Here is a 15,142-nt window from a genome sequence, read left to right as displayed (position 1 = left end):
ATTAAGGGTCTACACAGCCCTTAATTCGAACTAGCTAGTTCGAACTAGGCTTAATCCTCGTAAAATGAGGTTTCCTAGTTCAAACTAAGCGCTCCGCTAGTTCGAATTAAGTTCGAAGTAGCGGAGCGCTAGTGTAGCGCCTATCAAAGTTAGTTCGAACTAACCTCCGTTAGTTCGAACTAACTCTGTAGTGTAGACATACCCTGAGTGAGTGAGTGTGTGTGACAGAGAGAGAGAGAGAAGAGAGACCTGTTGTACCATAGTTATATATCTTCTGAATGAGATCAGCATTTCATAAACTAGAAAGTTTAGAAAGTTTCCAAGTTTTGATAGCAAAAATCAAATATCTGTTGATCCAAGTTCACAGTTCCTCCTTCAAATTCAGACTTCAAAGTTAATTACAATGTGCCCTTACCATCTACTCTCTCTGAGGCTATGTCTACAATGCAGTCTTTTGCGCAAGAAGCTTTTTGCGGAAGAGATATTCCACAAAAACGTCTTGCACAAAAGCACGTCCACACTACAAAAATGCATCGCAATAGTGATGCCCTTTTGCGCAAGAGCATCCACACTGCATGGATGCTCTTGCGCAAGAAAGCTCTGATTACCATTAACAGAATGGCCATCAGAGCACTTGTGCTTTTTCTAATAGGCTCTTTTTGCGCAAGAACTCCTATTGAGCATCCACACATCTTTTTGCGCAAGAACTCTTGAGCAAAAAGGAGTTATTCCTCGTAGAAAAAGGAATACCTATACCGTAAAAAGCCCTCCATTTTGCAATTCCACTGTAAATTTTCTTGCGCAAAAACATGCTTGAGGTGTGTCCGCTCTGTGGGTTTTGGGGCAACAACCACTGTTTTTGCGCAAAAACCCTGTAGTGTAGACTTAGCCTGAGAGTACAAGGGACTTAAATCTAGCATGGAGAGTGCAGAAGATGATACTCTACTGCATCATTCCATTTTTCTCCCAATCTGGTGAAAGCCTCTCTACTACTGTACCAGGTGGTTTAGGATCCATTGGGAAAGAACAAGGGGACATAGAAAAAGGCAGCATGAACCTCCTCCTTCCCAACGAAAACCAATAGGACTTTTACAGGTAAGTTAATGCTTAAATCCACTTCTGCCCTCCATGGTTTGGAACTCTTAAGGGCAGATCTGGAATAGCAGCCTGTGGGAAGCCCATGGAAGAACAGTTCTTGGAAAATCCATGCTAACAGAGCGAGTGCTGAAGCCTGAGAGGAAACAGTTACAATGTGAAGACGCAGAACCTTTTTTTTTTAAATAGAACTTCCCACATGGGAACTGTCCACCTACAGAAATGTTGTTAGCTCCAAAACAGTAATTACAAAGGAAGACTCTACCAGTATCTGTGTGCATAATTCTGTGAAAACATACATTAGTACCGTCAGGGTAAACCCCGCTGTCTTTTCCCTCTCTGAAAGAGTGCTAACTAATTTTAGGAAAAACATTTTTGCCTATTTTTTTTTTTAGAGAAAGTATTTAGCCGGCATAATTTATGATTTTGTTCTTATCTGGGCAATCAGCCATAGTCCTGAAGAAAATATTTAACAAGATGATTAGATTTCACTTTAAATAATTAATTCAGTTAATATAGGTTTTTAGAATACAAAACTGCATATTGCTTAAAACTATAACATGTATACAGCTAAACTTTGATGAATGTACACAAAGAATCCTGTAGATTTTCTTGAGCAGTTACTCACTTGATAAATGACCCAGAACAAACTCACTCTAGTGTATGTTTATCTAAGAACATACTAATCCTGTGCTGAAATATGATTAGCCTTTCGATATGCTCTAGTTGTTCATTGCCTTCCTGTCTCTAATAAAGAGCTTTCACTTTCCAGCTTTCAATAAACTGTACTAAGGGGACCAGACACTTTTCTGGGCAGTCTCTATTTGATAAATGATCATGTCATGCTATCACTTTGAGGTCTGCTACAAAATATTGAAGAGCAAATTATATTCTATATATGGGAGGTGTGAGTGCCTTACTAGGCTGCTGTAATACTGGCAATAACCTTCTTCACAATTAATGATGGCCATTTAAAAACTAGAATTTGACCAGTGTGCTCCAATTTTATTGGAAATGTCTAGCTCAGCTGCCCTAACTACATCTACAGACAGCAATTTGTCACCATTCTGACTACCTGTCATAATCTATTTGAGAAAAAATCTATAATTTTCTCTTGTTCCTGACTGAATTGTGAAGTGAATGAATTAATCTTTTTTGATATCTTCTTGTCATAATCAATACTGGCCAGAGGTTGAATAAATTAAAGATTCTGAACATACTGATGGTTTAATACAGGTTTTTTCAGCTGTATTTTCTGTATCAAATATAACATTTACATAGACATTAGGTCATATTTTTCTCAAAATAAATGTTTCTAGATTTAAGTTTTTATAAAACTATCAGAATATTTCTAGCACTTTGTAAAGTTCTAACTGAAGCAGTTTTTTCTTAAACACACAAACATTCCTTTCAGTATTTGCACTCAAACATAACCAAACAGCATCCTGGTGGTGTGTGAGAATCCAACTAGAAACAAAAGTGAAATTGGCTTGTCTATTTTTCTTGTTCAGACACGGAGAAATGAAAAAAGCAAACAAGCAGACACAGGAAAAGTAAATTAGATTTTTAAAAAATATTTCATTTGGAAGAATCCCAGGTGTAACTGAAAATTTAGATAAAAAGAGCTTTTAAAACATGTGGTTATATCTCAACAGTGCGGCTGCTGTTAGTAAAAGGCATGTTAAGCACACAACTTATAATTTAGCCAATTTAAAAAAAAAAACAGCTACACATAGTTTCATGCACTGTATACAAAGCTGGCTCCCTCCTGCTAGTTTGGATGGTTTTATAACATTTTCTTATTCTTAAAAATGATTTTCTTTTCTCTGTTGCTGTGTCAGAACACTCACAAAAAATATGAAGCTGACTAATTAGCTAACTACACTTAAGAAAGAGAAAGCCTGTCAAATAATCCAAATAAATATAGAGAATATAGTTTTCTTTAACCTCAGTTATTTGAATATTAGGTATTACTTTTATAACTCCATGTAGAAAATGTTCAGATGGAAATGTGAATTTTAAATCAAAGTTGTCCTTAGGTTTTAGCTTGTGTGTTGTTTTTATTTTCAGCTTCCTGGAATCAGAATATAGTATGCTCTTAAAACAATAGTTGGTTGGCAAGAATTAAATACAATTACTGTATCTAAAGTTTTTCTATTAAATTTCCTTCAGTGTAATACAGACTACACTTGATTATTCAAACCTCTTTTAGCAGAAGCAGGGTCATGTTCTTTGTTTTGTCTATTAATGAAGCTGAAATATTTCGTAATTGTCCCAAACCTCAAGTATGTGAATTTATTAGTGTTAATACTCAATTCTTTAAGATCACACTCAGCAAAGGTGCAGGGTTGGATTTATTATGCTGCCATAACAAAACTGAAATAAAATTTTATGTTCAAAGAAAAAGATAATTGATATAGTTATACTGGACAAACCTCATAAACAGTGTGAAGGATGATAGAAATGTAGCCGTGTTAGACTGGGGTAGCTGAAGCAAAATGCAGGACAATGTAGCACTTTAAAGACTAACAAGATGGTTTATTAGATGATGAGCTTTCGTGGGCCAGACCCACTACCTCAGATATGATCCTTTTGATCTGAGGAAGTGGGTCTGGCCCACGAAAGCTCATCATCTAATAAACCATCTTGTTAGTCTTTAAAGTGCTACATTGTCCTGCATTTTGCTTCAGTGTGAAGGATGTACATGAGGTGGTACATGTTCCCTAGTTTTGCTATGCCTTTTACAACTTTTTTTCTCCTACACAGACCACTATTCCATTCCCACTGCCATTTCCCTCTCCTGCAGAGACAACTACATGTTCTCACTGTTGCTATTAAACTTTGCACAATCCTTGATGGCCTTCTAGCTACTGATCCTCTTCTCTGTCATTTCTCTCCACTGCGCAGACTTTTTCACCATCTGCCCATTCTCCTTTGCCCACACAAATTGTTTCCAATTTTTGCCCAAAACATCTAACAATAACTGATGTTCTTATCTGTTCTTCTTGCTGCTTTCCTCTGCTGCATAGGGGGAGGCTACAATTTTAATTTACCACCCAAACTTTTGCACTTTGTTGTTATTTGATTTAAATTATAAATATACAGTAAAGACTTGAGATCTGCTTTACTTTTAATTTTTTTATGTTGAAGAAACAGTGAAAATACACCAGTGAAAAGAAAAGAGTCACTGCTGAGCCTTTTCATAACAAAAGCTAAATAATGACATGCTAATTTATCAAGAATACTGCTAATATGCAGTAATTATTATTAACTTCATTCTGCAGTGGTAACTGAGGCATAGAGGTTCATTTCAAAGACAGTATTGGAACTTATCAGTTAATTTTCACTTCAATTCTGGATCACTAACAAGGTATCACTACTGTTTCCTATCTTCAATTTTCTAACCTAGAGAGTCATGGCCTCAATGTCTATATCGCCCTAACTAATTTAACCCAACCAGACAGGCTACACAAAAATCTTTTCCCATGAAGTCATAGAAGGAAAAATTTGGGTAAAACACAAATGTAAAGAACCATCCCAAACTGTATGTCTTCGCATATAAAGGCTCTGATCTGGCTAAGAAGCCATTTCCTGTTACAGTAAAGAAAAAACTGACAAGTTTGACATCTATATATATATTAAATTGTAGCCATTTAGAAGTAATTTGTCTGTAATAATAGTAGTATGTTTAAAAAAAACATAAACCATCAATGATTTGAACTTAAAATAGCTACTGGTGTCCAATTATTCAGTAGACTTCTTACAAGTGTATTTGGAAGAATTTTCATTTTGATGCTGACCAGGAATGGAGCAGTTCTGTATAACTGGTGAGTTCCTTGAAGATTTTATAAGCAGAAAATCTATGGAATCTAATCTGTTGCAAATCTGATAGCTGAAAAGCAAATCCCTTCTGAGAAGATAAACTTTACTACTGAAAATATAGATCCAAAAATGCATTTAATGCATTTCATTTAAATCACATTCACTGCTGTAAAAATAGACTGTAAACACACACAAGAGCTTAATTGCTGTCTCACTATGTAGGCTTCTTTATAACTGAGATAAGGGCAGAGAAGACATTAAGACACTTCTCCAAAGAGTGTATGGGTTCTAAAGCAGGGTGAGGAACCAAAGGCCCTGGGACCAAATCCAATCCCCCGAGACTCATGGCTCCCCTGTCCCCCATATAAGAGGTGTGCACCCCCCATGGGGCTGGAGCACCAGCACTAGCTCCTTACCGTAGAGGGGAAGCCCCAAGCCTCGCAGACCAGAGTCAGGCATGCCAGGGCTGGATCCAACCCATAGGCTCTAACTTGTGGGGGAGGAAGCAGTTCTGTGGACTGCCTGGAGGCTTTTCCCCAGCTGGGGTGGTGCTTGGGAGTGGCAGGGGACATGGAGCCAAGTGCATCCCCAGGAAGCAATGCCAGGTAAACACCCCTCATCACTCAGACTAGGGATGTAAGTGACTAGTCAACTATCTGATAAGCAAAAACTTATTGGATAGTGGACAAGGCCCTCAACTAGTCGCTTCCCCCCCATCCCTTGCTGTTTCTATCAGAAGCAGTGTGGCGAGAGTGGGAGTAGGAGCCAGCGCTGGGGAGAGCTGGCTTTAAAGCTATAGCTCCCCCACTTATCAACTAATCGGTGGAAAATCCATCGACTAGTCAATTAGTTGATTAAACTAAATTTAACATCCCTAACCCAGACCCTGTCTCCCCAGCCCGCTCCTACACCCTCCTATCCTCTCAGACCCTCCAACCCCCAACCCATTTCTGCACCCTCCCTCCCGCCCAGACTCCACTTTCCAAGCCCAATTAATGCTCGGCAGCCACACACACACACACACACACACAATGAACCCCTCATTTTTGGCCCCACCCCAGATTCTAAGGGGGGGCTCACAAAATTTACTAGTCCAGGCCCCCCCATAGCCTCTGGTGTGTGAGGGGAATGTGGGGCGTGTCTTTGTCCTTCTCAGTTGGGGGCCACATAAGTAAAGTGTATTTTGGTTTGGGGGTTTTTTTGCTTCTCACTTTTGTGCAGCCCACAACTGATTTTTCTGTGGGTCAGTGGCCACCAACCCAAAAAAGGTAACCCACCCTTGTCCTAAAGATTTCATTTCTCCCAAACGAGAGAAATTCAGAAGGCACTTTCACAACCACTGCTTCTTGTGATATTCTGGCAGAAATAAAACCTGGGGGCTACATCTAGACTGCCCCCTTTAGCACAAGAAAATATGCAAATGAGGTGAAGCAATGAATATTGCCGTGCTTCATTTGCATACTTAATGAGCCACCATTTTGCACAAGGGGCTTTTGCACAAAAAGATGCTGTTTACACAGCACCTTTTGCACAAAAATCCCCTCTTGCGCAAGAGCCGTTCTGCTGCTTTTTTTCAGGAAGAACAGCTCTTGTGTGTAAATGGCTCCTTTTTGCACAAAAGCCCCATGCGCAAAAATGATGGCTCATTAAGTATGCAAATGAGGTGCGACAATATTCACTGCTTTGCCTCATTTGCATATTTTCTTGCACAAGAGGGGGCAGTCTAGATATAACTCTGGTGTAATCTGAAGATTAGAAGAAAACTAAAAATGCTGACTAAAGCGTGGAGATTTATGGCATTTACCCGAAAACAGCGAACAAAAAATGTAATTGTGGTAAAATGTAATTGCAAGTTAATTAAAACAAGCCAAATCCAACACTCTGATGCTATGTAACCTTTGCATTGTGGGCCTGTTTCACAGTCCACTGAGGTCTGTGGAAACATTCACATTTACTTCAATCTGATTTGGCCAGGCACCGCAACTGGGTATATAATAAATTATTAGAATGAAACAAATGTTGAATTGTCTATTAAAATACCTTAATAACAACAACAACCAGTCTGATTATTTTGATTTCATTTCCACAAAATATAAAAACATTTTTTTTAATACCTTCACATGGTGAAGCTGGTTGTCAACTGCTATGAGATGGGAAATATTTTCCAGAAGTCCTAATTCTTCTAGTTCATCTATATTATTATTGCTGATATTCAACACTGACAAAGATTTCTGGAAGAAAAAAGAAAAAATATAATTATTTTCTCACATTGCAAAAATGTAATAATAATTCCTTTGAGAAAATTAACCACATTGTGAATTTTGTAATGTTTGGCTGAAATGTGTATTTAAGATGAGGAAACAGGAATACACATCTTTTTATACCAAAGTTAGTCAACTAAAAGGTTAAATCATTTATGTACACTAATATATTTGCTTTTGCCAAAAATGCTTACATTTTAGACAGAAAAGAGATCAAACGACAGATTATATTTTGAAAATTATTCATAAAGAAATGAGTTGCATGTGCAACATGGCAGTTCTCAAATACATGGGAAAGAGATAATCAATTATTGTTATGGTTGGCAGTAAGAATGTTTGACACTCAAATTAAGATGTGGTACTGATGTTGCAGGGGTTTAAAAGGACAGCATATATTTATGCAGGACATATACATTTATCTGGGCATAAGAAAGTACACACTTGCAATCAAAACCTGCCTGCCTTATTCATCAAGTAGTCCCACTGACCCCTTGTAGCCACCTATTTGATATAAGAAAGCATGCCTCTCGCTCCTGGCTGGTGAAGGGAGGGAGCATAAGAGTAATTCATGGAATTCAAGTACTTTCCACTCTCTCCCTGACAGTCAGGAAAATGGGAAGAAAAGCAAGCCACACCCTGGTATGCATGGCTGCTGCCCCACCTGCTCTCCCAAAATGACATTCTTGCTCAGATCTGTGAAAAAACATTATGCCTGTGTGCTTGCTAGCACCAGACTTAATAGGGCCTTGCTTGTTAGCTGAACTCCTGTCAATCCAGAGAGGCCGTGCAAACTCCTCCACAGTATTTATGCTGAAAATCATGTTTCTGAGGTCATACAATTAAGACAGGCCACCAGGGCGTGACATACTTTCTGCCCAAAAGGACTATCTCCAAGGAAACAGACACTTATTTCTATCTCTTCATGTTTCCTGGGGTTAACCAGGTTGTAAAACAACTTGCTGCCACCTGTCATTAGCATGAGGAACCCTTGTCTGTGCCTAATGGGGGTCAGTTCTCCAACTCCACAAGGCATGTGCAACACCAGCACTCCACTCCAGGCCTTGAGGTGCTGCTATTGTTACATGGCAGATTAGTGATAGGGACACTCTAATCCTAAAGCCTACCAAGCATCTTGCTAGAGCAGGGGTAGGTATTAATTTTTGGCCGGGGGCCACTTAAAATTTTTTTGAAGTGGACCAGGGCTGCCCTGGAAGGGGCGGGTCCTAATCCAGAAGGGGTGATGCCTAATACGGAAGGGTGGGGCTAGAATGCTTCTGGGCTTCCCCACCCCCAGATCATAATTGGTCTGGGGGTGGGGGAACCCGTTTGCCCCCCCTTCCCACTAAGCCCTGGCAGGGAGGGAAGAGGCTTCACACACTCCCCCACCCCCAGGCCCTGATTGGCCTGGGGACGGGGGAGCACACAAAGTCTCCTCCCACCCTACTTCCGCCCTGCAAGGAGCATGCGGCACTTCAAAGTGCCACATGCTGCTTGCAGGGCGGGAAGAGACGTCATGCACTCCCCTGCCCCCAAGTCCTGATTGGCTGGGGAGTGGGGGAGCTGTGCGAAGCTTCCCTAACCCTGTTCCCACCTTGTGTGAGCATACGGCACTTTAAAGTGCCGTATGCTCCTCACAGGGAAGGGTGGGGAAGGCAGGGGAAAGTTTGCACACTCCTTCTGCCCCCGAGCCAATCAAGGCTTGGGGGCGGAGGAGCACATGAAGTCTCCTCCTGCCTTATGAGCAGCGCACAGCACTTCAAACCGCTGCGTGCTGCTCACAGGGCGGGAGGAAGCTTTGTGTGCGCTCCCCTGCCCCGAGGCCCTAATTGGCCTGGGGATAGGGGGAGCGGCAGGGCCTCCGTGGACCGGATCAACCTGCTTGGCGAGCTGGATCCGGCCCGCGGAGGCCCTTTTGCCCACCTCTGTACTAGAGTGTCCAACCCCTAGGTGCCTGGACACTCACAGTACTCACCAAAGAAACATACATCCCAGTTTACCAGTTTCACTTTAGATCACCACTGAGCTTAATTAAAAGCATTTCAATTTATTTATAGTGAAATCAAGATACATTTAATAAAAAATGAAGATTCAAGTAGAAGCAATGGAAACAAATGGTTACATATTTTTTTATATAAAAAAGTTTTTCCTTCTGGGCAACAAAATGATGCCATCATGGTCTCTGGACGCAAAAACCGCCACAGAGGGGGGACTGGAGAACATAGCAACCATGGGGCACAGCCCGCTAGTAAGATAAAATCATAACCCATTCTAGAGCCTAAACTTAATTAACAAGATACTCATGTTTAATAAAGTATTGCTCATCCCAAATTCTTGCAATGCTTTACAGCTAAGCAAGCTGAGACTCTTTTTTCATTACACTTGCAAGCTGTCCATTTGCCTCCTAGGTGAAGGATTCCATGTGTCTTAGAACTCCAAGATATACCAGAACAGTTCTTCATAAATAGGGAACCCTGCTGTTTGTTTCTTCCTTTGCTTTCCTCTCTTGTAGGTTTTGTAATCTCTCAATTTGTACCTGAGTGACAGTGGTGCTTGCAAGGGCTGGAGAAGAATGCTTGTGTTGCACGTGGGGTTCCCTTGTACTAAGGTACAGGCAGCTGAGAGGTGCCTCATAAGCCAGAGGATCATGAAAACATCACAATAACCCTAATTTCCCGATGAAGAGCTAAAACAGAGAAGTTAAGTGACTTGCCTATGGTCACACACCAAGTTTCCAGCAGAGCTGGCATTAAAATTCATATCTCCTGACAGCCACATTCCTTGCTCTAACCACTAGATTATGCAGCCTTCCTTTCAGTTCTATCATAGAATCACAGAATCATAGAATACTAGAACTGGAAGGGACCTCGAGAGGTCATCGAGTCCAGTCCCCTGCCCTCAAAGCAGGAACAAGCACTGTCTAGATCATCGCTGATAGATGTTCATCTAACCTGCTCTTAAATATCTGTAGTGATGGAGATTCCATAATGTCCAATTTATTCCAGTGTTTAACCACCCTGACAGTTGGGAAGTTTTTCCTAATGTCCAACCTAAACCTTCCTTGCTGCAATTTAAGCCCATCGCTTCTTGTCCTATCATCAGAGGCCAAGGAGAACACTTTTTCCTCCCTCTTCCTTGTAACACCCTTTTAGATACTTGAAAACTGCTATCATGTCCCCTTTCAGTCTTCTCTTCTAAAGTAAACAAGCTCAGTTCTCTCAGTCTTCCCTTATAGGTCATGTTTTCTAGACTTTAATAATTTCTTTTGCTCTTCTCTGGACCTTCTCCAATTACAGGTAGTCCCCGACTTACGTCGGATCCCTAGATACGAACGGGGTGAGGCAACTCCCGCACATGCGCAGCAGCATTCCCGGGGCTCGCTCACCTGGGTCCTAGGATCCTCCTGCTCCTCGGGCCGGCTCCGACTGGGGTCCCGCAGAGCTGCCGGGCAGAGGAAAAGTGCCTCCCCACGCCCGCTGCCCTCCCCACCCCCCTGCCAGCAACAGGCTGCCCCCTCCCCTGAGCAACAGGCTGCCGAACAGCAGACAAAAGCAGCCTCTCTGCCCCTCCTCCCCTCTATACATGCTGGGCTCCGGGAGCGCAGCAGCGTCCCCGGGGCTCGCTCACCTGGGTCCTAGAATCCACCTCCTCCTTCTCTTCGGCCGGCTCCAACTGGCCTCTGCCTGCAGCAGCTGGCCACAGGGACAGGGATCCCGCAGAGCTGCCGGGCAGAGGAAAAGTGCCCCCCCCCCCCCCCCCCCCCGGCGGCCTCGCATCCTGCACGCCTCCCCCCTCCCCCCCTGCCAGCAACAGGCTGCCCCCTCCCCTGAGCAACAGGCTGCCGAACAGCAGACAAAAGCAGCCTCTCCGCCCCTCCTCCCCCTATACATGCTGGGCTCCATGGGCAAACAAAGACTCCACCAAAACAAACAAAGTGCTGGCCTCATTGTGTTAGCAAAAAAAGGACCCTCCTCCTAGAACCCTGGGTGGTGTGTGGAAATAAAGCTATTAGCTCAAAGCATGGTGCAGAGCTGTTTGGTATTTGATGAGTTACTCCTTTAGTCCTGAGTTTGTCACAGGGACAGAAATAGATGTGAAATCTTCTGAACAGGGGAACAGACAGCAAAACAAACATTAGAGGGGAGTTAACCTTTCTCTATGCTATCCAAAACTAAAAAAAATGTTTGGCTAGAGTTTCCCCTACAATATGTACCAGTTCCGACTTACATACAAATTCAACTTAAGAACAAACCTACAGTCCCTATCTTGTACGTAACCCGGGAACTGCCTGTACTCCACATTTTTTCTTGAAATTTGGTGCCCAGAACTGGACACAATACTCCAGTTGAGGCCTAATTAGCACAGAGTAGAACGGAAGAATGACTACTCGTGTCTTGCTCACAACTCTCCTGTTAATGCATTCCAGAATCATGTTTGCTTTTTTTTTGCAACAGTGTCACACTATTGACTCATGTTCAACTTGTGGCCCACTACGACCCATAGATCCCTTTCAGAGGTACTCCTTCCTAGACAATCACTTCCCATTCTGTATGTGTGAAACTGATTATTCCTTCCTAAGTGGAGTACTTTTCATTTGTCCTTATTAAATGTCATCCTATTTAGTTCAGACCATTTCTCTAGCTTGTCCAGATCATTTTGAATGTTGACCCTATACTCCAAAGTACTTGTAACCCCTCCCAGCTTGGTATCATCTGCAAACTTAATAATCGTACTCTCTATGCCATCATCTAAATCATGTTTCTTAAACTTCAAGACCACAGAACACCAAACAATCATTTTTTTATGTGGAACACTGGGGAAAATTCTTAAGCAACAAAAAACAAACAAAACAAACAAACAAACAAACAAACAAAAAAAGCAGTCGTGGCTCCTTTGCCGCGTGTTAAAAAGTTAAAAGAGGCTGTGGTACACCTCTGTCTCGTGATACACTGGTTTGCCATGGCACACAGTTTAAGAAATACTGATCTAAATCATTGATGAAAATATTGAACATAACCGGTCCCAAAACAGACCCCTGAAGGATCCCACCAGAATGCTTGTGAACTGTTCTTCCAGCATGATTGTGAACTGTTAATAACCACTCTTTGAGAACGGGTATCCAGCCAGTTATGTACCCACCTCATAGTAGCCCCATCTGTTTGTATTTTCCTAGTCTACTGATAAGAAGGTCATGCAAGACCATGTCAAAAGCCTTACTAAAGTCTAGGTATACCACATCCACCACTTTTCCCTTACCCACAGGGCTTGATGTCCTATCAAAGAAAGCTATTAGATTGGTTTGACATGATTTGTTCTTTACAAATCCATGCTGGCTTCCACATCAGCTGATAGAAGTGGGCCTCATCCTCCCTGAGGGTATGTCTACACAGCAAAGTTATTTTGAAATAACAGCAGTTATTTCAATATAACTTTCCTAGTGTCTACACAGCCATTCCATTATTTCGAAATTAATTTGAAATAGCAGAGGGCTTATTTCGAAATTGGTAAACCTCATTCCACAAGGAATAGTGCCTATTTTGAAATTGCTATTTCAAAATAAGCGCTGTGTAGACATTTATTTCGAAATAGGGGGCCTCCTGCCCTTCCCAGAGTGCCCTGCTGGCCGTCCCGGCTACAAGGCAACTTCTGACCTGATGCCCAGACAGAACTAGTTCCAACCAGCCTTAAATGCGATTCAACATTCACTCAGTGTGGACATGCTATTTCAAAATAGAAAAATGCTATTTCGAAATACATTTTGTATGTAGATGCGTTATTTTGAAATAAGCTACTTCGAATTAACTCTTTTGAAATAGTTTATTTCGAAATAACCTGCGTGAATTGACCTCGTTATCTCTAGCCTTACTTTTGATTGGTACTCTTTTCTTATGCCTGTATATTTATACCTGCCTCTGGAATTTCCACTACATGATTCTGACGAAGTGGATCTTTGCCCACAAAAGCTTATGCTCCAATAAATCTGTTAGGCTATAAGGTGCCACAGGACTTCTCGTCGCTTTTGCAGATTCAGACTAACATGGCTACCCCTCTGATACCTATCACCTTATTATCTTCCAGATGTTTGCAGATGAATTCCTTAATTACTTGCTCCACTATCTTCCCTGGCACAGAAGTTAAACTGACTGGTCTTAGTTTCCTGGGTTGTTCTTATTTCCCTTTTTATAGATGGCACCATATTTGCCCTTTCCCAGTCTTCTGGAATCTCCCGACTTTCATGATTTTTCAAAGATGATAGCGAAAGGCTCAGATATTTCCTCTATCAGCTCCTTGAGTATTCTAGGGTGTATTTCATCAGACCCTCACAAACCTTGTTCATATGTATACTCCTTTTCATATGTACAGTCCTCTTGCCTTAACCTTTCTTTTGAAACCTATCCACTTGATGGGTCCAACAATGAATTATCATGACCTGGGCTTTTTTGTAAAGTACAACTTTTTGGAGACCAGTATGAGGCAATCCATCATGGAACACTGTTTTGGAGCACCTATGGTGATCCCGCTGTTCTATCCCAGATAACATTTATCCCAATTAGAAAATTATTATATACTTTTATGTCAAAGAAAAAAAGCACTTATGCATTTGGGAACTGGAAAAAAGGTATCTTCAACTAACTAACATATTTAAATCTAGTCTAAAAAAGGGGCTAATTATTGAATGATCACTGACTGGTTTTTCAGCAATGCAAATTTCAAAACCTAAATCCCTCCCAGAATTTGATTGGAAGAGTGAGCTCTACATTCCAGAAAAGGGGAGCAATTTTAGCTCTACCATCCTTCCTGTGCACACAATTAATAACTCCATATTTCCCAAACAGTGGTCCGTGGATCACTGCAGGTCAGCAAAACAATAGCTGATAATCAACAGAGAGATGACTGGTCTCATATTTCTGTCCCTTTCATTGTTTCCATACATGACAACCAAAAACAGATGGGATGAGAAACTAAAGTGAAGAGCAAAAATAGATACTGTGATTAACTTTGTAGAAAAAGGACAAAAGATATCACTTTGAAGATGGTTGAAGAAAAAACTGATGATATTTCATAGACTGAAAAAAACCTTTCATAAGGATTTTCCTTATGCTGTCAAATTCATTGGCTGATGGGTTATTAACTTTACATGCCACTTCTGAAAAAGTTTTGTAAGCTCTGTACCCAAGAACTGAATAACTGACTTCTCTGTGATAAACCTTCTTTCACATTTTTTCAACATATTGTTTCTTTCTTCTGTATACAGGAAGTGTAAACATAAGCTTCAGGCTAATAAATAAATATATGCCATAAATAAACAAACAGCCAGGTTGCTAGACTTTGTGAGAATGCAACAGTTCAGCTTTTACTGAGCTTTTTTCTAAGTTACATGGAGAGAGAAAAAAATTAACTCTTTACAGATACTACTTACTGCCAGAGAATGAAGAGTTCTTGGATCAAACAAGAGCTTTTCTCCAAGAGGAAGCCGTTGGCTTTCGACATGCAGCTCTCTCAGTTCTTCTAATGTTTCCAAGCCTTCAATTACAGTGATGTAATTGCCTCCCAGATACCTGCAGAAAACAATATAAATGAGACTTAACATAGCTGGAGGGTGTGACAGGGTATATATACCCCACACTGGTCCAGGAAGGATTAATACTCTATGGGCAGAAGAGGTCCCAACTCCCAGCCTTATGAAGAGAGATTAAAAAGACTTGGATTTTTCAGCTTAGAAAAGAGGAGACTAAGGGGGGATATGATAGAGATCTATAAAATCATGACTGGTATGGAAAAAGTGAATAAGGAAATGTTATTTACTTATTCCTGCAATAAAAGAACAAGGGGTCACCAAATGAAATTAATAGGCAGCAGGTTTAAAAAAAACAAAAGGAAGTTTTTCTTCACTCAGCGCACAGTTAGCCTGTGGACCTTCTTGCCAGAGGATGCGGTGAAGGCTAGAACAGGGTTCAAAAAAGAGC

The 15,142-nt window shown here is 41.3% G+C and overlaps 1 protein-coding gene across 8 annotated transcripts in view; it reads right to left on the bottom strand.

Moving 5' to 3' along the window:
- The window catches only part of PPP1R42 (protein phosphatase 1 regulatory subunit 42), a 76,338-nt gene that overhangs the window by 30,936 nt on the left and 30,260 nt on the right, over positions 1 to 15,142 (bottom strand). For all 8 annotated transcript variants that reach the window (XR_003090917.2, XR_012901408.1, XM_075920584.1 and 5 more), the window contains exons 4-5: positions 14,596 to 14,734; positions 7,032 to 7,148 (exon numbers count right to left, since the gene is read on the bottom strand). Coding sequence is in view for 6 of the 8 variants with exons in the window: in XM_075920584.1 (XP_075776699.1) it covers positions 7,032 to 7,148; positions 14,596 to 14,734 (256 nt within the window). In the remaining 2 variants the exon portion in view is untranslated. The remainder of the gene's footprint in view (positions 1 to 7,031; positions 7,149 to 14,595; positions 14,735 to 15,142) is intronic.

This window comes from Pelodiscus sinensis, chromosome 2 (genome assembly GCF_049634645.1).
Source record: "Pelodiscus sinensis isolate JC-2024 chromosome 2, ASM4963464v1, whole genome shotgun sequence".
NCBI lineage: Eukaryota > Metazoa > Chordata > Testudines > Trionychidae > Pelodiscus > Pelodiscus sinensis.
This window is presented reverse-complemented; position numbering and strand designations above follow the sequence as displayed.